The sequence below is a fragment of the Spea bombifrons genome, chromosome 10 (assembly GCF_027358695.1).
Source record: "Spea bombifrons isolate aSpeBom1 chromosome 10, aSpeBom1.2.pri, whole genome shotgun sequence".
Lineage (NCBI taxonomy): Eukaryota > Metazoa > Chordata > Amphibia > Anura > Pelobatidae > Spea > Spea bombifrons.
In genome coordinates, this window is record NC_071096.1 from 27,925,922 (window position 1) to 27,949,694 (window position 23,773).

A 23,773-nucleotide genomic window follows, 5' to 3' on the forward strand; every position below is an offset into this window, starting at 1 on the left:
AATCTTGACTCCAACTGTATTATAACACACATTTTTAATCCAGAATAGGTTAAACCGTGATTGTGAATTTCTTCTAATCAGTTCCATATGCCATTGATTTGTCTAATGAAGCAGTTTGGGATGATGAAGACATCAACCCCTCTCTATCGCATAATCAAAAGGCAGATAAGGAACAATTAGATTTTGGTTTAGCCAGTGCTTTCTTAAATGCCATAGTAAACCTGTTAGACTGTATCAGGTATGGTGGACTCCAGTGGATCGTGGAAGGCTGGTGATGTCCTTGACGCGCCGTGTGACATGTCACGCCCTATGATTTCATTCACTGAAGAAACAGAAAAGGAAAATATATGTTGACTTCACATACAGGACATCAATCGGTATTATTTATACTACACATGGATACTGAGTAATGTGCAGCAGATAAAAATAATACTTTAACACACAATGATATCCTGTCTTTTTTTGAGAAATAAAATATAGTTACTGTGCTGTAGCAATGCAGCCATCTGAAAATATACATCTTCTAAACTTCATTTTCGCTATGGAAATCTGCAATGCATCCTTTAGTACAGCACCAAACACATGGTGATCCAACTATTTTACAATTTTCTTACCATCATCCAAAGTGATGTCCTGCAGGCCAATTGTCTGGAAGTTCAACTCACGTTCCTCTGGTTCTGATTTAACACTCAAAGACGCGTCATCGGTAGGGAATGGAGATGCGCTCTGAATGGTATGGTGCCCATGGGGTGGAGCTGGAGATTTTCCACCCAGTTCAGGACTATGCACATGATCGAATGATTGTCCAGAGTGAGTGATGGGTCTAGGAGATGGTGAATGAAATGATGGACCTAAGCTAGGGGACAAGTAAGTGATAGACTGTAACTGAGGTGAAGAAGGGTCAGAGAGTGGCGAGTGGCTCAACGGAAGAGATACTGAAGATGACTCTGAGGTGGCCGATGATGGTTGTGGAGGTTGGTATGAGAAAGACTGATGAAGGAGTGGAGGTTGCCCCATGGACATACTTAGTGACGATGATCCTATTGGTCTTTGCCCAGTGGTTAAACAATGATACTGTGCCTGCTGAAGATGAGGGGACGAAGGCACTGTGTGAGCCAATGGATGAATAGAGTTGGGCAACGCGCATGCAGGGCTTGAACTTGATGCTTTGTACTGAATTGTTGGCAAGGAAGGGTGACCCATGTTGACCAGAGGGGCAACACCAGTATTTTGCTGAAAATTGAGCTTCTCGTACCCTTGGTCAGAGGTTGCACTCAGAGGAAGACTGGACTGTCCATTGTACATGATATTAGGATTCATGGATGCGTAGGAAAGCTTGGCAGCAGATGTTGATGTAACATGATAAGGCTGGTGTGATGCTGGAGATTGGCATTCTGTGGGTGAGTTAATGTTCCTACCTTGAAAATGTGAAAGAGGAGGAACCCCATTACCCAAGAGGGACGAGTAGGCTTGCTGAGTAGAGCATGTCAGAACCCTTGTTGGTGAAGACAAGAAAGTATCATGGGTATTCATCTGGTTCATCGAAGGCAGATGTGTGCTCATTGCCTGAAGTGCCGAAACATTATTCTCACCAGACACTGATGACATTGCAGGCAAATCATCTTCGTTTTTTTCCCGTTTCAGTATGACTGTGGGTAAAGATATAAACTATGTCATATATGGTTATTATTATTATTATTACTACACTTTATTTATAAAGCGCCACAGTGCTGTACAAGGTAAACATTTTACAGATAACAACAAGCACAAAATGACAAGCAATTGACATAAAGATACAAGAGGAATGGAGAGCCCTGTTCCCGCAGGAACTTACATTCTAGGTGGATAAGGGGTGAGAAACAGTAGGTGAGGACTGCGTGGTAGTGAATGATGTTGATGTAGGGGGAGTTTATGTCAGTGGTAGGCTTCCCTGAAGAGAAAAGTTTTTAGGGAGCGTTTGAAGGAGGGTAGAGTTGGTGTCGGTAGAGTCGGACAGCATGGGGAAGAGAGTTCCAGTAGGTTGGTGCTGCGCGAGAGAAGTCCTGTAGGCGGGCATGGGAGGAGGTGATGAGTGAAGATGCGAGGAGCAGGTCATTGTTGGATCTTAGAGGGCCGGCTGGAGTATGTTTGCTGATGAGGGAGGATAGGTAGAGGGGAGCGGTGTTAGTGAGAGCTTTGTAGGATAGAGTGAGTATTTTGAATTGAATTCTGCTATGGATGGGGAGCCAGTGGAGGGACTCGCAGAGAGGTCAGGCAGATACAGAGCGTCGGGTGAGATAGATTAGCCTGGCAGATGCATTGAGCACAGATTGAAGAGGGGATAGTCGGGAGAGAGGAAGGCCGGTAAGTATGGTTAAGTAAATAATAAAGCAAAAAGCAGTGACACAATGACACCCAAGCTAGAGCTTGACATCACATCTTTAAACATATCAATTCAATTTTGTTATAATTTTTCCTGTCTTTCACATATAAAGCAGGCACTTTAGGTCAGAATTATCCCTTACTTCTCTGACAACAGTTAATGTTTCAAGATTCAGGTTTAAAGAAAAGACATCCCTAGGTAAACAATGGTTCCATTATACATCAACTATGCAGTCTATAATTTTTACCAGCACCAGGGTAAAGGTAGGCAGTAAGAGCTCCTGATTTCAGTTGAAGTAGGGCTGGGAGACAGCAGGCAACACATGCACGAAAGACAAGGTGGTGCTGGGAAGATATACTTTGGCTAAAGATTCTACAGCGAGAATGAACTGTACCCTTCAAAGCAGTTCAGAGAGGAGGGAGAAATGGCTAGAACCTCCAAGACTTTAAAATCAGATTTTTGTGATAGGAAGTCATGCACACAGAATAGTTGGCGACCTATGTTGATCAGTGAAATAAATATTACAAGGGATCAAAAGAAACAAACCTGGTTATGGTAATATTTCATACATATTTAACAAACATTACCCATAAAGACAATATATAAAGTAACTAACCTGGTAAGTAAGTGAAACGTTGAGACTGGCTGCGTTTTCTCTTCCCATTGCACAGGTTGAACTGTACCTGGGTGGCTGTCTCAAGTGACTTGTTATAGTACGGTGGAATTTCAAGAACTATGATCCCCTGAAATACATAAAAAGGGAGATGAAGCATTTTATACTATTTTATATTAAAACCACAAATTATCCTGAACTTATAATAGAATAAAAGGTCAATGAGCCAGCTGGTGGTTCAGCATGAACCAGGGACGAGCCAGACCCTACAACTGGTTCTCTGAGTTCAATGTGAGCCAAGCTTGTAAATAAATGCTTCTTAGCACACCTAAATCCATTATTTCTTTTACTGTGCATTTTGTAATTGTTCATGAGATACTTGGTTTAAAATTAAGGATCTTCTTAGAACACCAATAAAAAGATCACCCCGTGTATAGACAGGTATAGATACACTGTGTAGAGATACAAAATGGTTCTCCAGATATACACGGCTAAACACTGATAAAACATAGTAATGCACAGAAAAAACATGCATCATCTCTGTGTGATCTTCCATACATTAATAATATCAATACAAAATAAAATCTCACCTCTTGACACTTTTCCACCAGAATCTTAGCCTCAACTTCCCATTGCGAGCGTCCATCTATATTTAATAAATAAATGAAGCATGAAGAAATGCACCCAACTTAAATTCTTTAAATCTGTTAAACTTTTCCAGTTGATAGAGCCACAATCATGTGAGATGTTTAGTAACAAGGAAAGGAACATAAACTAAAAAAAAGGATAAATTAAGGCAATTCTGCCTTTAAGCAGCTGTCTTACCTTGTCCTCTCTCAAAGAAAAGCACTTTTGATTCTGCGTGGAAATTAGACCCTGCTATTGTCATCTCCAGCCCCCCTGTCACTGGGCAGCTGTTTATATTATAATTTTCCACCTGGGGTAGTTCCTGGGCAGATCGCTGAGCTGAATACAGAGGAAGAAATAAACATTAACATTCACTTAGCAACAAGATCTAAAATATACTTAACGTTAATCCTACAGAGTACAGGGGACAGGATTTGTGCATACGCGTTTAAGTCAACCTACGCACGCTATTCACCACGCTTCGCCCACAAGATGCTTCATATTAGACAGTATGTGTGGCATCTTCCCGTACAGTGAAAAATAGACAAACGATATCTTATTTCAGTTTATAGGCTACATTTCAACCTTTTTAAACCATTTCCGTTCTCCCCATAACCAGTTCTCCGTATCGTCAAACATAAAGACTGCCCTGCCCTTGATATGCGGATCCGTCCAATGCCTGATAAACCTGACACAAAAGTCGCTTAGAGCTATGGAGAGCTTCACATTTCAGGCTTCAGCTGGAGAGCAAGACACAAAAAAAACCCCAAAACACCTGTACAAAATATTATGTACGACTAGTACACACCTACATAGTGAGGGACAAAATAGATATCTGAAAACAGTTCTGGAGACAAAATATAAGTCACAAGCCCCAAACTGGAAACTGAGGAGATCTGAACATATTCAGAAACTTTCTGTCAGAAATTCAGGACTTCAAGTGAGGGCCTTAGTAGGGTTACTTTGTACATTTTAAAATTAGTGGGGGGAAAAAAAATACTTACAACATTCAACAGGGACTGATGCCGTCTGGAGAGACAGGACCTTCCCGTTGGCTTGTGGAATGTGCGCTCGGAACACCAAGCGCACCCTGGTATTCTTCCTACCGATGTCAGTTTCCCCCTTCCTCAGTTCGATGTCTGAATTCCGCAATTTCAGTATCCCAGCACAGTCAATGCTGCAGGAAAATTGGAGGGAAAAGAAAACCGGTTTAACAATACATGGCGCCATCTTGTTTTCACTTTTTTCCCATCCACAAGTTTAGTCAACTTCCCAAAGAGAAGCAAAAAGTAAACACACCTGGCACACATATTATTCTCAGGCAGAAGTGGGATCTCAAGGACTTTGGTGCTGGTTATGACAATCTCTTGACTGGCGGTAGCTACCGTTTTGCCAGTAATACGATGTACCTGGTAAAAGGCATGAGGCCTAATGTAGCGGTCGTCAGCTGTCCCAATAAACATCTGGAGGTTCACCGGCTTATCTGCATAGCCCAACAGCTGCAAGACCAAAGTTAGAGTAACAAACCACTTAATTAAATGTCCAATACACTTCAGAAATATGGTGAGAATCTCCAAATCAAGAAGGCAAAACAACTATTCTGCATATAAACATGAAATCTGCCCGTCTCGTAAACCGTACGAAGGGTCAGCATGTTAATATTTGTACTCCTGTGGAGTTTATTCACTAAAGCGGCATGTTATTTCATTTGAAATAATATCAACTTCACTGTGTTTTGAAGTGCTAACACTGTCACATTTATAAGGACCAAGTTGGCCAATATACACCTGCAGGTGGATTGTTTCAGGAAGGTTGGGAAACCTGTAGTTTAGATTAGAGAAGATTACAGTAGTTCTAAGGAGAATTAGTAGGTCATATGGTGGCGTTGTGTTGGCCAGTCCGTGTTTTGATATCCTCCTCTTGCATGTGTTTGCTAACGGGGAAAGCGTCGTAATCGCCTCTATGTTTGACAGCGGAAACACAAGCCAATGGAAAGTTTAGGAGAGGAGGTATGGGTTTTGGTATCATCAGCATATTATTGGCACAAACATATATACATAGAGAGAAAAAAGGCGCAAGGACTGACCTTTGGAGAACACCAACAGAGAGAGGGAGGGAAGGGGAGCCAGCAACACTGAATGGACAGTTAGACAGGCATGAACATGAGCCTCAAGATAGAAATTAAAATAATGAGACATGAACCTTCACCACTGGGTGACCGCCAGAAGCAGCTTTCACAGCTCCACGGCTGCCTTCCGTCTCATAGTGTGCTCGGTGGTGGGTCTTTGGCTGCACCTCTACTTTCAGTTCACACTGTCCATAATGGGCAGGCAACGGCCAGTCCAAAGGTGGCAAAGATGATGTCCTGTGGGTCCAAAAAAACCATAAGACTGCATTAAGTGCCTAAAGTGGGGAACAGATTTATAAACAGACGTTTAAAGTATTACTTTTGCTTGAAGTATATCAGCTGGTGATCAAAATCTTCTAAAGTCAATTAAAGTCAACATTTCAACACTTATCATGAATGGACATAATGTTGCAAAACCAAGGAGGAACTAGAAGGGTGCATCACAACACCTAAAAGTAACTTTACTAGAGTGCAAACATAGTAACCACAAAAATAAACAAAAACTTTTACATTCCCTCACCTTCCATATACCATTGCTTCATGTTTCTCAGAAAAACCCTACACGTTTACTGGTATTGATTACATACTTATATTCTAAATATACACTAAATAATGGCCCTGAGAACAAATTCCTCCTGCTTCGCAAACCCTAGCACGTTATAACTCATTCAAATATGGAAAGTATCAGGTGATGATCCAACAATCGAACAAGCGCACAAATCTTAATATCATGTGCTCACCTAAAAATAGGCACATGTCCAGGTTTTGATTTGTTCCAAGTAAAATGGGAAGGAACTGATAGGAACTGATCAGTAGACGATTCTTTCTTGAGTGGATGCTGCGGGGAGTGATTGTCATCTGCGGACGTCTCTACAGATGGGGATAAACGTCCAGGACCTTCTGCACAGACATCAATCTTTGCTGATAGAGTGGCAGTCTGGTCAGAGGTTTTCCGTGTTTTTAGGGGTATATCTGTTTCGTGGCTGCACTGGAAAGGAGGGGAACCAGACCCAGCATGTTGTGATGCATTAAGCCAAGTATCTTCTGTTATGCTGCCTCTGGGTGAGTGGCTGGGAGAGGGTGCTGGTGAGTGGTGAGGGGAGCCAGAATCCGTGTAGCAGATGTCTGCACTGGAGTGTCGTCTTTTGCCACAAGGGGAAGTGGGCCGAGAAGATGGCCGTGAGATTGACCGTGGGCCAAGCCAGTTCTCATCTGTAATGCTAGTCCTCGGAGAGTGGCAAGGGGATTGCCTAGGCGAGAGAGACGCTCCATAGCCAAACTGCTGCCATGTTTCATCCCCTGAGCAACCTCTGGGCGAACCACTGGGAGATGCCAAAGGCGAACCCAGAGTAAATCTTGCTGCAGCTTCATTTAGCTCAAAGTCCACATCATCATAGGTGTGAGAAACAGACTCACAGGAAGAGGCATCTGAAAACCAACTCCTTGAGGATATACTGCTTCCAGGGCTTGGACTTAAAGACGGCTCTCTATAGGATGGCTCAAGGTGGAGGTAGAGGTGTTCTCGCGAGGGTCTTTCCATGTAATCATCCTTTTGGTTGTTGACCTCTGAAGTTCCAATCTCTTGGTGGCAGCTAGGAGAGATGGATGTGATCTGAATGCTGGGACATTCAAATGCCTTTGTACCCCCAGCAGGGTTGTACTTGGGCTCTGGGATCTCATTATCATTAGCATGGGTTTTAAAGCTCTGGAAGTGGGATGAAGGGGAGCGATTTGAGCAATGGGGATGGGTCCCATGTCTCGGGATGCAGATGGCCTGGTTTATGGCAGAAGGAGGCTGGTCTACATTGAAGAGATAAAAGGATGCACAGTCATCCGGTTCCAGATCTGAAATCAAACGAGAAAATCACAATGTTAGCGTCAATTAACAAAAAATGCTTCTGCTTCTACTAACATTTCAGTTTTTGAAAGGATCATTTCCTCGTCACTCCAAAAACACGTATCACCTAATTTTTGTCTTTGAAATGACAAAGAACATACATGCACCGACCGGACAACTTTCCCTCACCACCAATGGCCTGCCACCTTCTCTGGTACCAGACTCAATAAAAAATAATCCAGTAATTTGACAACAAAGATTTACTAAGAAATTTAATCAGAAATTCAGCTGCGCGGGTTTGATAAAGAATCAGTTCACACGGTATGATAAAGCACGGCCATCACACTACTGGAGTTCTGGATAATATCTTTGTTACTTTTAACCTTCCCCAGATGGATGCAAAGAAAGGAAAAAAAAACGATCAGCCTCTGCTTTTTACTTTCTTAAACGAGTGCTCGGTTCTTCAGTATTCTATTCACTTTCCAGGAATAGAAATGAGATGGATGTAAGTATGATTTTTGTATCAATAATTAAAATGGCAAAAAAAGAGAAAAAGATAAAGGCAACCTGATACTTTAAAGTAACGCTGAGAATGGCGTTTAATGGAAAGCCTCCAAATATGTTTTTTTTTGTCCATTGTGTTTGCTGCAGAACATCATTTATTTCTTATTCTTGGAATCCTAGGTCTCATTATTTGTAGAAAAGTAAAATGTCTGAAATTAGTCATTTTCTTTTTGTACGCTAGTCTAAAGGTGCTGTTCAACTTTGACAACACTGAAATTGCTAAAGGCAACTGTGTTGCTTGCAAAAAGATGACTGAAAAACTTCTCTGGATGGCTGTGGTATCCAACGGTACAAGAAGTGACATTTATGATGCCACAAATAGCCGCAAATTCAGGAGAGTAGGTGGGAAAGCATCTTCAGTCTGAACTGAAAAAAAGCCAATATATATAATAAGAACGTCAATGCATTACGCAGAAGTATCGGCCTTTCCCAGTGCAGTCCAGATTTAGGTCCTTCATTACACATGTTGTGAGATGAAGGTCTCGTTTCTCCTGAAATTCATTGTGCATTTATCTAGACAACCAATAAAGCATCATTCATATTTTATTTGTCTCCTTCTAGCTTTTATTGTGTGCTGGAATAGCAACGCACTTTAAGGCATCCTGTCCGGCACCAGCAAGAGGAAAATATTCACAACTAGAACTTAAATCAAACTCAGCTATACACCAATAGACAACTGAGAATTGTTTATTTTAAAACTGCCCTCCAGTGTATTTTGCTGTATGTAAGTTGGTGCTTGCGTTGTTTAGTTACTGGCGTTAGGAACTGAGTCTCATTAAACTCCGCCCCCTGCTGCCTCTACTGAAAGCAGGAAGCATTCTTCAATACACTTCCTGCACACGCTCAGTAGCAATCATACTCTAATCAGTCAATAGCAGCAGCCAACCACGTGTACGGTGTCTGAACACCGATGTTTTGCTAGCACACAATCGATTGGCTACTGCCTCCGGACTTGACAGAGCGCTACTGAGCATGTGCAAGAAGCTTCCAGGTTTTAGGAGTGGCAGCCAGGGGAGGACTTCATTGAGGCAAGAGTCCCATGTCCTACCTCTGATAACTAAAGAATATTTGCTCCAATTTCAATTCACCAAAGTATATTGACAAAAATGCAATACCTTTTAAGTTATACCTCAAATGCTAAACTTTTTATTTTTTTTGCTCATTGATATCAATTCGGTCAATAAAAAAAACACAATGATATTAACGGTGTTGTGCGGCTTGGGTCTCCTAAGCTCTGCTTCTTTAAAGTCCTTGTCGCATTTGGCAACTAATAATTATCCTCTGATTGCAGGTTTGGTTAGTTTACTGCGTACCTGCCGTTATAAAAAAACGTTACTTTATGGTACGCGGAATGTAACCTATACAATGACAGCAACTTCGCTAGCAAATGTCCTGGTAAAAGTTCATTTTAACGGAATAATGCTGGCCTTTATATCAATGCCAGCGGATGCTTAAAGGACAGAGATAAAAGCGACAGCTTTGGAAGTGGTGCTGGCTGCACGCCCACAGTCTTCTCCACGGAGTCACAAAACTGCTCCGCGGGTGACAATTCTGCGACTGCGGGTGTTCATCCACATGGCCGTATTTCAAGGACAGGTTAAATAATTATGCGTCATCTCAAGACACTGCTTCTTAAGGGATATTAAGAGAAAAGGCAACAATAATTATTTTTGCACCCCCCCCCTCCAGCAGCTGAGATATTTTGTGTAGATCAGTGGCCAAAATCCAAGATAAAGCATTTATAATTTCAGGCTGTAACAATAAAATAACAGAAAGCCAAAAAAGTAGGGATTTTTCTGAGCAAGGCACTATGCTGCGCTTCTTAGACCTGTATACAGATACCAAATCACACGGCTATTTTAAGAACACGATATGTATTATGCACAACATGCCCGGCACGCTTACTTAAATGTATGTGTCCATTTCCACAGACATCAGTGCATCTTACTGCATGCAGATATTTGCTATTAGAGCCAGAAAATGGGACATCTTTCGCATTTGACTCCTCCCCAGCTGCCCCTCCACTAAGCAGGAAGCATTCGTCAGTACACTTTACGCATTCCCATTGACATCAATGGGAGTAGCAGCAGCCAATCACATGCGCCTGTCTATACACTGACAGCATACACGTGACTGGCTGCTGCTTCAGTTATTTCAGCAGGAGTGCTGAGCATGCACAAGGGGAGTACACACATATGTTTAATGCCACAATACAGGCGACTAGGAGAGAATAAAAGTATTTTTTCCCCTTTAGTGGTTCATCTAGTCTGCCCATTTCTCCTGACAGAAAGACTCAGACCTCAGTCGTTGGTCTCATCTATGTCTATTCTATGCATGTTTTAATTCTATGCATGTTTTACTGTGCCTCCGCCACTTCTGCTGGGAAGCTGTTCCACGTATCTACCACCCATGGTAGGAGAATTATATGCACGCACTCCGATGCCAGTACTCGATGTGAATGATCAAACCGTCAGATAATCGCTCACAGGAAGCCAACGTGATGATGTAAACAAATAACATGACAGTGTAAGCCTTAAGGAGTGGCGACGGATTTCATAAACAGTTAACAGGAAGGAGTATGTTATAGTAGAAAGAACCACAAAGAGGAAGTTTATATTACATTCCTTGTGTGGGTTTCACATCTATCTCGCTGTGTTTTGAGACTCGCACGCATATCTTTATTAAATACAGAAATATTCACGTTAATTTTAATCCTTATCAAACAGCCATAAGTATCTGCAATCTTCTGATTGATGGCAGGTAAGACCCATATGGCCTCATCTAGTCTGCTCGTTGTAAAGACCTTAATCAGTTCTTAGTCTAGTGTTAGATTCAGGAGCCATATGCCTATCCCATACTGTATTAGCCTCTACCACCTCTGCTGGTAGGCTGTTCCACCTATCTACTAATAGGCTGTTCCACTTATCTACTAGCCTCTCAGCAAAGCAAAACTTCATTGCATGTCAACGCCTCTGACCTTCTAGTTTTAGACTATAAATGTAATACATTTGTTTCTTAAACTATTTTGTCGGAACACAGATACAGACCATCGGTACGGTTTGGCAGGGCTAACGCGTTCTGCATAAAAAGATGACATTGTAGAAGCAGTCTGGTTTTTGGATACAGTTCTAGGTTTCTTAAGTATGCTCAAGAATCATCAAAGACCCACAACATGACAACATAGACAAGCGCAGATTAAACTCGAGAGCTCAGAACACATGAACAGAAAAAATACAAATAATCCATAAATTCAGGTTAATATCTTAATTCCTTGGGGTTCTCAGATAAAGCAACAAGCCAACAAACAAATAAATAAGAGTGTGTGTTGGTGCGAGTGTGTGTGTGTTGGTGCAAGTGTGTGTTGGTGCGAGTGTGTGTGTGTTGGTGCAAGTGTGTGTGTGTTGGTGCAAGTGTGTGTTGGTGCGAGTGTGTGTGTGCGTGTAAAAAGCACTTCCTGTCCCAATAAAAACAATTTGTAATTATTTTTACATTTTTCCATATAGCGCCATCATATTCTGTAGCACTGTACAACGGGTAAGCAGGACATGTCCAGTAGTATAACATAACAAGACTTACAGAGAAAACTTTTGAAAAATGAAGAGGAATCGGGTTACACAAACATCAGCGTGAATATATATTTAGATCTGTGCTTCAGAATAACGCCCCATCTTTATTGGATGACGGACAGAACTATTCATAGAAACACAGAATTTGTCGGCGCGGATTTAAATCGGTCCTCGGTCTTGTCTTAGATTCAGAACAGCTTTAAGCCCATCTAATTAATGTTTAATGCATTAGCATCTTCCACGTCTGCTGGGAGGCTGTTCCATGTATCTACGGCCCTCTCAGTAAAATAAAATTCCCTCTGACCCTGTAGTTTTAGTTTATGGCATTTCTCCTCCTCTCCCTCCGATTTAACCCTTTTATGGCTAAAAGAAACCCCAGCACCAGTTCTGTTAAATACCAGATCTCAAGGAATGCCTAAACGTCACAGAACACAAGAGCAGGCACCGACAGGTTGTTGCCATAGAAACAAAGCGTTCAGGGGGGAAAAAAAGTTTGTGTTGTTTTTGTGCGGTTAAGCCAGCGACAGATCTGCTTAGCGTTAATGTTGTGTTAGTGGGACAGCCCCTTAAAGAGGAACGCTGTAATAGATGGGAATAAATATTCGATTAAGGGGGTTGTGGATACGACATTTCTCGCTCCCTAAAGTTCACTGTCATCTGAGCTCGGAGGGCCGTGTCGGAGAGATGGAGCCGGTTTCAGGGAGGCCGGGCGAGATGCCAAAGCAATGGCTCGGACACAGCTGTCAGATAATGCTTCTCCCCTTACATCAGGACTGCATGCTATTCAGGCCCTGGATCTTCTCAACTTTCTCTCCGTTCCCTCCTCCCTCATCCAGCACTACTCCACCTCCTCCATTGTACGGCACCGGGCGATAATCGCGTTAAAACACCACTTTCAGGGTTTCTAATTCTATTTTCCAAGCAAATATAAATATATAATATCATAATTTTTAAAATATCACTTATTTCACCCCAGCCTCCCCGAGCAAGCAGATACTCGGGGCTCGGAAACCACATTTATTCAGGAAAAATAATTAGTAAGTTGATTTTAGGGACCGGGATTGATTTGTCTTCACTAATCCTTAAAATATATATATAACTGCCATAAAAGAATATGTTAAATTACAACTTCCGTAAAATAAACCAATATATGGTGTGGGATTTTTTTCTCCTTGTTTTTTTTTTTTTTACTTTACCGACGGAGTGGTGGATAAATGGAACAGACTCCCATCAGCAGTGGTAATACAGCGAGGGAATTTAAACATGCATGGGATAGGCGAGACCAAGTCCTGATTAAGGTCTGGCTCATTAGGATGAGCTCATTAACATGCTAGTTCTGCCACCTTCTGCCACATGTCAATCATCCATTGGACAGATAGGTAGTTGTAATAAATCAGATGTGGGAGAGACAGATATGTCTTGTTTATTGCACGGTATGTTATAATAAATTATCTTACACTGGAAGGGCCAGGCTGGGCCCCTCACGATAAATCAAGTGGAAAAATAAACAAACGAAACAATGTATAAAGAAATCAAAGAATCTGGCGTGAGGAATGCTACAGACCTCTGCTATCACAATTTGTATGTTTGGCCCCCGGTTTACTTTGATAAACTAAAAATAAACAAACTTAAATAAATATAAACATAAGAATAAAAAAATGGTTTATAAAATTATATAAAAAAAAAAATATAAAAATAATCTTTTAAACAGCCTGCTAAAAAAAGATTTCTAATCTAATGCGCAACAATGCATTTTTAAAAATAATAACAATAATAAATAACAACAATAATAATGGATATGGTTTCTATCAGCTGAGTTTACTAATAAAAATTAAATTGAAAGAAAAAAAAAAACTTTCATCTAACAATTCACAAAAAAAAAAAAAAAAAAGATCTTCCCCTGTCAATGTATTATTATTTATTATTCTGTATAGCGCCATCATATTGAGCGGCGCTGTGCATGGTATCTCTATAACCGAACTATCTGCTTTAAACCATAACACGGATCAGCAGAATAAATACACTTATTTTACTCGTCGATGCGGCGGAATTGTTTTCTTTTTTTATCGGGTAACGGAAGTAACAGAATCGTGGATCCGGAGGCATCTGCACGTTTGAAGTTTTGCAGCAGGCATAAAAGAATTGCGCAGACTAGACGGGCTGCGGGGTCCTGATCCGCCGCCTAAGTCTACGTTCCTATAAAACGTACGGCACAACGTCTGGGGTTTCGCACTAAAGCAGCCGCATTCTCTACATGTAACGGCTTGTTACAGAAATCCAAACCAGCAAGCAGCGCGCAAGCAAGGGAAAAGCCTTTGAGTGGCTGACATCAAAAATTTACGTATACCGACATAACATTGCACGCCCATCACACTGGTTAGGAGCATCACACCGGAGCGGGGCACCGAGCGCCCATCACACCGGAGCGGGGAATCACACTGGATCGGGGCATCGCGTGCTCATCACACTGGATCGGAGCATCACACTGGATCGGGGCATCGGGCGCTCATCACACTGGATCGGGGCATCGGGCGCTCATCACGGGGCATCGGGCGCTCATCACACTGGATCGGGGCATCGGGCGCTCATCACACTGGATCGGGGCATCGGGCGCTCATCACACTGGATCGGGGCATCGGGCGCTCATCACACTGGATCGGGGCATCGCGCGCTCATCACACTGGATCGGGGCATCGGGCGCTCATCACACTGGATCGGGGCATCGGGCGCTCATCACACTGGATCGGGGCATCGCGCGCCCATCACACTGGATCGGGGCATCGCGCGCCCATCACACTGGATCGGGGCATCGCGCGCCCATCACACTGGATCGGGGCATCGGGCGCCCATCACACTGGATCGGGGCATCGCGCGCTCATCACACTGGATCGGGGCATCGCGCGCTCATCACACTGGATCGGGGCATCGCGCGCTCATCACACTGGATCGGGGCATCGCGCGCTCATCACACTGGATCGGGGCATCGCGCGCTCATCACACTGGATCGGGGCATCGCGCGCTCATCACACTGGATCGGGGCATCGCGCGCTCATCACACTGGATCGGGGCATCGCGCGCTCATCACACTGGATCGGGGCATCGCGCGCCCATTACACTGGATCGGGGCATCGCGCGCCCATCACACTGGATCGGGGCATCGCGCGCCCATCACACTGGATCGGGGCATCGCGCGCCCATCACACTGGATCGGGGCATCGCGCGCCCATCCACACCGGATCGTTCCCACACATAGTATTCAGTTCACTATACATTGATGCCAGGGGGTCAACTCTCCAGCAACTACTTACTACGGAGAAAGCGCCCGCGAGCATCACTTGTAAGAACGCCCAAGCCAGCTGCTTGGTTTAGTGAATATACCCCACTGATGTCACTTTACACGCTACAGACACAAGATTGGACCATCGCGCCGGATGCTACTTCATACAGGCTGCATGCTCGCGGCTGCACGCTCAGATGTGGACTTTTATTGTACAATCTGGGAGGACCCTAAATGGTGGATGTCAGCAGGCACCACTTAGGCTACAATTCCCATGATCCTCAGCCAGCCAAAAAAAATTAGCGTATCTATGTGAAGCTGCACATCATGTGTCTGACTGTTCTTTACACGGTAAAATAAAATAAACGTAACGTATGCTGTCGACGTAAATACTTACAAAACTTTGTAAAGATTTTGGTTCATTCGGTGTATAATACCGGTAATAGACCTCTGGATAGAATAAGCCTCCATATATTCCCCAGAGCCTTGCATTAATTATCATGCAATAAGCCGATATAACATCCGGTCTGTCTGGAAAACTAGTCATTTTTTAAACACAGAAACATAGAATATGACGGCAGATAAGGTCCGTACGGCCCAATCTAGTCGGCCTGTTTTATCCTGATGTAAAGACTCAAACCTTAATCAGTCGTCTTAGAGTCAGGGACCATATGCCTATCCCATGCATGCTTAAAGTCCCTTAATATATGAATATTTACCACTTCTGCTGGAAAGCTGTTCCACGTATCTACCACCTTCTCATAAAAGTTGTAAAAAAATTCCTAAGATTGCATCTAACCCTCTGACCCTCTAGTTTCAGATTCTGCCTTCTTGTTCCAACATGTTTGAAAGTCCTGATCATTCTAAGTGATAATAACTGCTCCAGCACCAAACCCCACGCCACAATCACACTGCCCTGCACTCCACAAGTGGCAGTCCCGCTAATCAATACACCTATCAACTGATGACTCATTAAACCGATAGCAGAAAAAAACCATAAAAATCAAACTATGATCGCCCTTTGTGGGTGAGACTCTGGGGATGCCCCGGACGGGTCCCCATTTAGGCCAATCTCTGACCTTCCCTCATGTCGTGACAAGTGACATGTCCTTCGCCGATACTTCGCAACTGTTACGCGAAGGAATGATCCCCGGGGAATGCTCACCAGTTGGCACTTGAGGCTCCGTCGCTTCCTCCCCGAATATGAGCTTGAAGTCGAACTCGTCACAGCCGCAATGTGCGGCACTCATCGGGGCCCCGGACCCGCCGACAGCTGCTCCCGACCAGCCTCCCTTCGCCCCGCTTCCCGCTCGCTTTCCGCTTCGCACGCTTCTTCTAGAGACACAACAACTTTCTCGGTGTCAAACAAGCGACCCCAGCTCGCCGCATCCCCTCTACCCTCATTGGATGAGAAGTGTCTTCAACGTCAATCCGGACATACCTTGCCCAGCAGGTCTCGCGGTACTTCGCGGGCGTCACGTGACCGAGTCCCATAACTCAAACTCACTAAAGGTTTGAGAGATGGGTATGCCGGAAATACCGCTCTCCGGTGCTGAGCTTCTCGCCATGACACCGAGCGTAGTGTTTATGACGTGTCCTTCTCTATGAAAAGGTTATTTTATAAAGATTATAGTCTAATTATAGTTTATATTTATGTTTTGAACAAGTTATTGGTTCTATGAAATAAGTGGAGTTGCCCAAAAGCATTTCTTCCAAGTTCATCTCTTTAGGAAGGCAGATCCTCCTTCCTTCTTCTTTGTCATTATTTTATTCCCTGATGTCCCTCTTTATTTCTCTGTGTCCTGGTGTCCTTCTCTCCTAACCTGGTGTCCCTCTTTCTTTGTGTCCCCATTCCTTCACTAATGTCATGTTTCCTTGATGTCCTTTCCTACCCTGATGTTTCGCTTTCTTTCTCAGCTTCCTCTCCTTCCCTGATGTCATCCTTCCCCTCACTGATGTCCCCTTTTCCCTGGTGTTCTTCTCTCCTGCCCTGATGTCATTTTTTCCCTGGTGTCCTTCTCTCCTTCCCTGATGTCATCCTTCCCTTCACTGATGTCATTTTTTCCCTGGTGTCCTTCTCTCCTTCCCTGATGTCATCCTTCCCTAAACTGATGTCCTTTTTTTTCCCTGGTGTCCTTCTCTCCTATCCTGATGTCATCCTCTCCTTCCCCGATGTCCTTTTTTCCCTGGTGTCCTTCTCTCCTTCCCTGATGTCATTCTTCCCTTCACTGATGTCCTTTTTTTCCCTGGTGTTATTCTCTCCTACCGTGATGTTTCTCTTTCTGGTGTCCTTTTTTCTCTGTGTCCTTCTCTTCTATCCTGATGTCCCTCTTTCTTTCTCAGCTTCCTTTCTTTTCCTGATGTCCTTTTTTTCTTTCCCTGTACCCCCCTTTTCCTGCCTTGATGTCTTCTTTTCTTGCCTGATGCCTTTTTTCCCCTATCCATCGTTCATTCCTTGATGTCCCTCTTTCTTCCCCTATGCCTCCTTTCCTCCTCTGATGTCCCCATTTACTTCAATCATTCTTTCTTGGTAACCTTCTTTCCTTTTTAGATGTCCCTCTTTCCTTCCCTGGTGTCCATCTTTCTTTCTCTCCATCATTTTTGTATTTCCCTGTGTCCTTCTTTCCTCCCTGATGTCTCTCTTTGATAAAACAAAATCATAAAACAAAACAAGAATTCAGTGCATGTCTAAGAAAAATACCAATCAAAAAACATCTATCCACAGCATACATATTGGGAATTCCATCACACTATACTGCTGTATATTGCTTAGCCGCCACTACGTCAAAATACCCCAGGGTTGCTGAGTCCTGTATTTTAACCCAAAGAGACTGGCAGTCATGAGCACCTGGTTAAATGCACTGGAATTTATTCAAAATATCGTGCTGTAATCCTTTGAAAAACTAAAGCAATTTTCCGAGCTTGGTTATTTTTTTAGTACTCATACTTTCTAATATTTCTACTGTGCTTTATCACTTAATAAAAAACAATATTTTTTTATCACTATTATTTTTTATTTATATAGTGCCAACAATTTCTGTAGCGCTTCTTACAATACATATATTTAAACCGATACATTAGGTAAAGAGGGCTCTGCTCGCAATCTAGAGGATTATTATTATTATTTATTATTATTATTAAATCCCCCTATACTCTAAAAGCGACTGATCTTTTGATTAACAGGCATATTACCATGTTACTACTGAATTCAAAAAAGAGGGACTGTGTCTCAAAAACAGGAACACTTGGGATGTGTGCACTTTCCTCACTGTGAGAGTCTACTATTACATCAACAGCTGTATTTTTTAAAACAATATTTTGTTTGAATCTATATAAAGTAGTAATTTTTTTTAGTTTTCCTCCTGTTTAAAGGGTTTTAAGTTTTTCTTGCTCTATGAGATCTCGCTGGTGTTGTTGCTATGGATCCCAAAGAGCTGAGCGGAACCATAGCAACAACACCAAAGAGTTCAATGAGAGGGGCGGCCCTTTAATGTGAAGTCAGAGCACTTCCGGTTTCCGTGACTCCTCAAATATTTCTGCACGAATCAATAGTTAACGGCACTTCTTAACCTCAATAGAGTTTTACTATTTACTTTCCGGGAGGTCAAAGTGCGACGAGGAGGTGAGAAACAAACTCAAAGAACCGATTTATCAGCTATTATTTTCTTTGTCGATCTTATTGTTTTCCGAGTTGTTAACGAATCTGCAACTTCAAACATCAGGATAAATTTGCTTATCACAGTGCTGTGATGGCTAACACTGTTTTTGCACGATTTTGCACAGATGTGTGTGTGTATATATATCATCATGTGCTTTATTGTGCTGTGGTGGGAAAGTGTTGTATTTTTTTATTGAATGTGTGTAGCTTTAAGATAATTTCTGTGTATGTATGTATGTATATGTATATATATATATATATAATATGTGTTGTATAGTCTCTTTCTAGGTTATTATTTTCAAATATGATTTATGTGTGTGTTTCATACTAAATAACTTTTCAAGACATAAAAATTGTCTTTTTTTCCCCTTGCATTATTTTTAAGGAATACTATTTTTATGTGAGGGTTTATAAGTTTAGAAGTAATGTAAGTGCCCATGGTCTCCTGGCACCATACTGTACTTGGTGCTTTCCAGCTCATCCCCCATCTCTTTATTAGCACTGATGCCCCCGTCTGCCCCGCGTAGGTTACAGGTTGTCACTGGGCTCTGTCCGGCTCCCAGAGAGTAGAGAAGAAGGTGTTAACACATGATTGACAGGTGTCAAAAAGGCTGCTGGTGGGTAAGCGGCACTCTCACCAAAACCCTGCTAGGATTTCATTAAAAGTCAGTAAACTCTTTCTTTTTTTAATTGTATTTAACCAAAATAGGTCTTTTTTATAACTTTTTTTTAAAGATTATGCTATAAATTCTTCAGCAAGGGACTGGTGCAATGGGTAGGATTAGTAAAGAAGAGCTTGATGTGATGAGAAAGGGTTTGGATGAACAGGGCTTTACAATATGTCTTTTTGTTCGTAATGCATGCATTCTTATTCTTACCTGAAAGAAATATTCAGTATCTGGATCAGTTAAATTGGGTATATCTTTTTTTTTGGGGGGGGGGTCAAAAAAGCAAACCAGACTCAATGTGCATGCGGGCTATATGCGGCACTTGAATCTGTAGACGTTGGCAGATTGAACCCTGCTGGCACCTGTCCCGCACGAAAGCATGTCGCTATTTCACATAGAAATACTCTGGAGGGAAGGGCTGATATTGGGAGCAGTTGTGTTAAAAAATGACTTTGATCCTTCTTTGAAACGAGATCTTCGTTAGTTAGTAGATCTCCCATAGAAATGTTTTATAAAAGTATTTCTATGGCCGTGGTATATGTACTCGGTATATCTAATGGGCTTTACTGCTTTTTATTCCTAAAGATAATGGTATTTTACTGCCTAGAAATGTCAGTACTCGGGGGGGGGGGATAAATGGAGGGTTAATAGGCGCTGCTTTGTAGTTACCGGTTCCTTTATTTTTAAAAAGACGTCTAAGCTGCTTAGATTTTTTTCCTTTAGATGATTTGTATATCTGGGGAGGACCACTTTCCAAGGTTGCAAAGGAAGACTTAGGGAGGTCGGTTGACAGTAGGGGGCTTTCAGGAACTCTGGCAAAAATAAATAATAATTTACTATTTCCCAATGTTTTGTATTCGTTCAGAGGATGGCCCTTTCTTTAGGGCTAGTGCAAGCTGCATGGTTGTATTGTTTAGATTGCCCATTAAATTATTCCATACAAGGTTGTATAAATGTTACCAAATCACTTCTCTATTCTCTGAGGGGTGTTTGCTGTAGGTTTGTTTGTTACATTTTGGTTGCTTGGAGTAATCTTCTATATGTTTACTCACAAGGCTCCATGGTGCAAACCCTACCATTACTTTGAGTATTACTCTTGATGTTACTCCGGCTCCGGGCTAAAGTGAGATATTCCCATTAATGCAAAATACATGGTGAATGCTCCTTCCGGATCCTACACGTTTCCCATTAAGAAAAATAAGTTCCCTGGTACAGTGTCCATTTGATGAGTACGTTTGCCCAGTTAGCAGCCAAGGGCACCCCTAGGCACAGTTCAGTAGGGCAGTTATGGTTCCCTTTCTCATTAATTTGTCCTCTCTTTGTCACTCCCCTTTACTTGGAAACGATTTATGTTTCATGTTTTTGTTTTTTATTTTTAGTGCATGAAACACAGAGGAGACAAAGAAATGGTCATTTGCTTCTGCAACTGGATTGCTTTTGCCGACAGAATGCACGCAGTACTTGTAGAAGAGCTGGCAGCCGGCTTTAACCATCCTGCAGCTGTTAGTTCTAAAATAAGAACACCACTACGGGCCTCAAATCAGCATTAAGGAGTTTGATGGTAAGCATATAACTATCATCGTTGTTGTTGTTATTATTTTTGTTTTTGTTATTTTTTTGTTGTTTTTCCTGTTTCTTACAGTCACAAGTAGTAACAGTTAACCTATATCTGTTATTTGTTCTGATAGACTCTTATACTGATATTTTTTTAATTTATATTTTTCAAGGAGTGTCATTTTATTCATCCATGGATATTCCATCTCCAGAAAAAGAGGAGCATGTTCATGTGTCATCTGCTGAACGAAACAGCCATGGAGGAATAACGTACAGAGGTTTGCACCAAAAAATACTGATTGTTACAGAAAGAACATAGTATTTTGTGGTAAAGAGGAGATGCAAATGGTCTGCAAAGTGTGCAGTCTCATGCAGCACCGCTATGATCTGTACAAGTTGGCTCCTTAAGATTTGATTCATATAAACCAACACTATATAAAGCAAAAGTTATAAAAGGTATTGAAACTATTACAAATGTTTTAAAATTATATTCTAATCTTTTTTTTTTTTTCTCCCCTTTGGTTCATTAGGAGGTTTAGGAACAGATGCCTTTCTTTATGGAGCTGCGCTGATGCCATGTCTACATGGGAGATAAGATATTACTCCATAATGGGCTGTGGAACGAGCAAAGTACTCCCAGAGCCTCCAAAAAATGTACAGCTGGACTTGGTGAAAAAGGTGGAACCCTTTGTGTTCTCGAAAAATGACCAGTATAAGCACTTTATTACAGACTGTGAGCAGACAGATCTGAAGAAGAATTCATTGTCTCCTCCGTATCCTCCTGGATATATAAACTCTCATACAGAAAATCCAGACCCTCGGAGGAACAAAGTGGCTAAATACAGGGCAAAGTTTGATCCACGTGTGACTGCAAAGTATGACATCAAGGCACTTATTGGACGAGGGAGTTTTAGCCGTGTTGTACGAGTTGAACACAAAGCATCCAAACAGCCCTATGCCATTAAAATGATTGAGACCAAGTACAGAGAGGGAAGGGAAGTATGTGAATCGGAGCTTAGCGTGCTCAGGCGAGTCCGCCATACCAACATTATCCAGCTTATTGAAGTGTTTGAGACCCAGGAAAGGGTTTATATGGTGATGGAGTTGGCTACAGGTGGTGAGCTTTTTGACCGCATAATTGCCAAAGGCTCCTTCACGGAGAGGGATGCTACCCGAGTTTTGCAGATGGTCTTGGAAGGCGTGAAATACTTGCACACACTTGGCATTACGCATAGAGACCTAAAGCCTGAAAATCTGCTCTATTACCATCCGGGGACAGACTCCAAAATTATGATAACCGATTTTGGACTTGCAAGTGCTCGAAAGAAAGGTGGTGACTGTTTAATGAAGACCACTTGTGGAACTCCTGAGTATATTGCACCTGAAATATTGGTGAGGAAACCCTATACCAATGCTGTCGACATGTGGGCGTTGGGAGTCATATCGTATATACTTTTAAGCGGAACTATGCCATTTGAGGATGATAATAGAACCAGATTATACCGACAAATTTTAAAGGGGAAATACAGTTACTCTGGAGAGGTAAGTGTTTTTTTCAGACAGAATTTGGATTTTCTCACTCTTCCTCTCTCATTTTCTCTCTACCATCTCTGCTTCTCTATCAATTTCTCTTCAGCTCCTCTTCTTGTTGCTCTCCTCCTTCTTGATCCTCTCTTTCTTCTTCTCCCAGCACTCCTCTGAGTTCTCCTGGCGGCTTCCATGTATTTCCACAACAGGGCTCTCTCCTGGTTGGAGGAACCGGGTGAGAGCTTGTCCCTGAGCGGAAACACTTAAAAAAAATACAATATTTTGGCTATATTCCTTATTAATTTGAAAGAGGCTTTTTTGAAAATGGGCACGTTTGGGTTGTGTGAGCCAGGGCCATGATATAATGTGATTATTTTACCATATTTGTAAAGTGTTGTTTGTGTCTCCATCCTGCAGCCATGGCCTAGTGTTTCAAATCTGGCAAAGGACTTTATTGACCGTCTGCTTATGGTAGAACCAAGCGAGAGGTTGACTGCAACACAAGCGCTAAAGCACCCATGGGTAGTAAGCATGGCCGCATCTTCCTCTATGAAGAACCTGCACAGATCCATCTCCCAAAACTTGCTGAAGAGGGCATCTTCTCGTTGCCAAAGCACAAAATCTTCGCATTCAACTCGCTCCAGTCGCTCCACCAAATCCACTAAGTCTCGGCGAGTGAGAGAACGCGAGCTGCGAGAATTGAATCTACGGTATCAGCAACATTATAATCGCTGAGCACTCTAACAGAGTAAAAAATATACTAAAAATAAGTGCCTTCTAATCTTGAACACCTCCGTCTTAAAAACTTCATATACTATGATCAAAGAACACATCTGTGACGTCTGTCGTCTTCGTGACATTTTTTAACGTATCTAAGTTCCTCTTCGATGCGTACAGTGGACCAAATGATACTCATGTGCCTTGTGCCACCTCTATTTTAAAGAGTGAGAACATTCTAAAGGAAAATTGCCTCTCAATGCATTGATGCCAAGACCAATAACTTCCCTGTAATTTTTTAAAAGATATTGTTGGTTAAAGGGTGACATGTGCGTGATAGACTGAATACTCTGAATGTCATGCTTTGGGCACGTTAACCGTCCTTTGGATGCAGCAGTTACCTCTGAAGTATCTGTACACCGCTTTTTATGTGACCCGGACTACTTGCGTTCTGGAAAATTGTTGCAAGGAACATCTACACGCTGCTGCTATCGCAATTGTGCTTGGTGTTAATCCGTGTTTTTCATGTCCGTGACACCTTTCATAAATCAACCCTATTGAGCGAAACCGGAACCAATTATTGGGCTTCCAAAAGTTGAGTTGAGTGTCGAGTCTAAAAATCCATTCTATGTATAACAACCATTAATTAGAATTAGCCAACTGTCTCTGAACAGC

General features: G+C 42.3%; 2 protein-coding genes across 2 annotated transcripts; one reads left to right on the forward strand and one right to left on the reverse strand.

The window, feature by feature from the left end:
* Nucleotides 1–169: 169 nt before the first annotated feature.
* On the reverse strand, nucleotides 170–16,385 carry NFATC3 (nuclear factor of activated T cells 3). The gene is made up of 10 exons (XM_053449552.1): nucleotides 16,140–16,385; nucleotides 6,471–7,575; nucleotides 5,805–5,967; nucleotides 4,902–5,101; nucleotides 4,607–4,779; nucleotides 3,801–3,941; nucleotides 3,566–3,621; nucleotides 2,979–3,105; nucleotides 615–1,649; nucleotides 170–322 (listed from the first exon to the last, which is right to left on the reverse strand). The coding sequence occupies exons 1-10, from the start codon at nucleotides 16,222–16,224 to the stop codon at nucleotides 225–227; spliced, it is 3,183 nt and encodes a 1,060-aa protein (XP_053305527.1). The 5' UTR covers nucleotides 16,225–16,385; the 3' UTR covers nucleotides 170–224.
* A 2,090-nt stretch (nucleotides 16,386–18,475) lies between these two features.
* Nucleotides 18,476–23,130, forward strand: PSKH1 (protein serine kinase H1). The gene is made up of 5 exons (XM_053449576.1): nucleotides 18,476–18,596; nucleotides 20,680–20,861; nucleotides 21,028–21,132; nucleotides 21,385–22,396; nucleotides 22,799–23,130. The coding sequence occupies exons 4-5, from the start codon at nucleotides 21,431–21,433 to the stop codon at nucleotides 23,114–23,116; spliced, it is 1,284 nt and encodes a 427-aa protein (XP_053305551.1). The 5' UTR covers nucleotides 18,476–18,596; nucleotides 20,680–20,861; nucleotides 21,028–21,132; nucleotides 21,385–21,430; the 3' UTR covers nucleotides 23,117–23,130.
* Nucleotides 23,131–23,773: the final 643 nt, after the last annotated feature.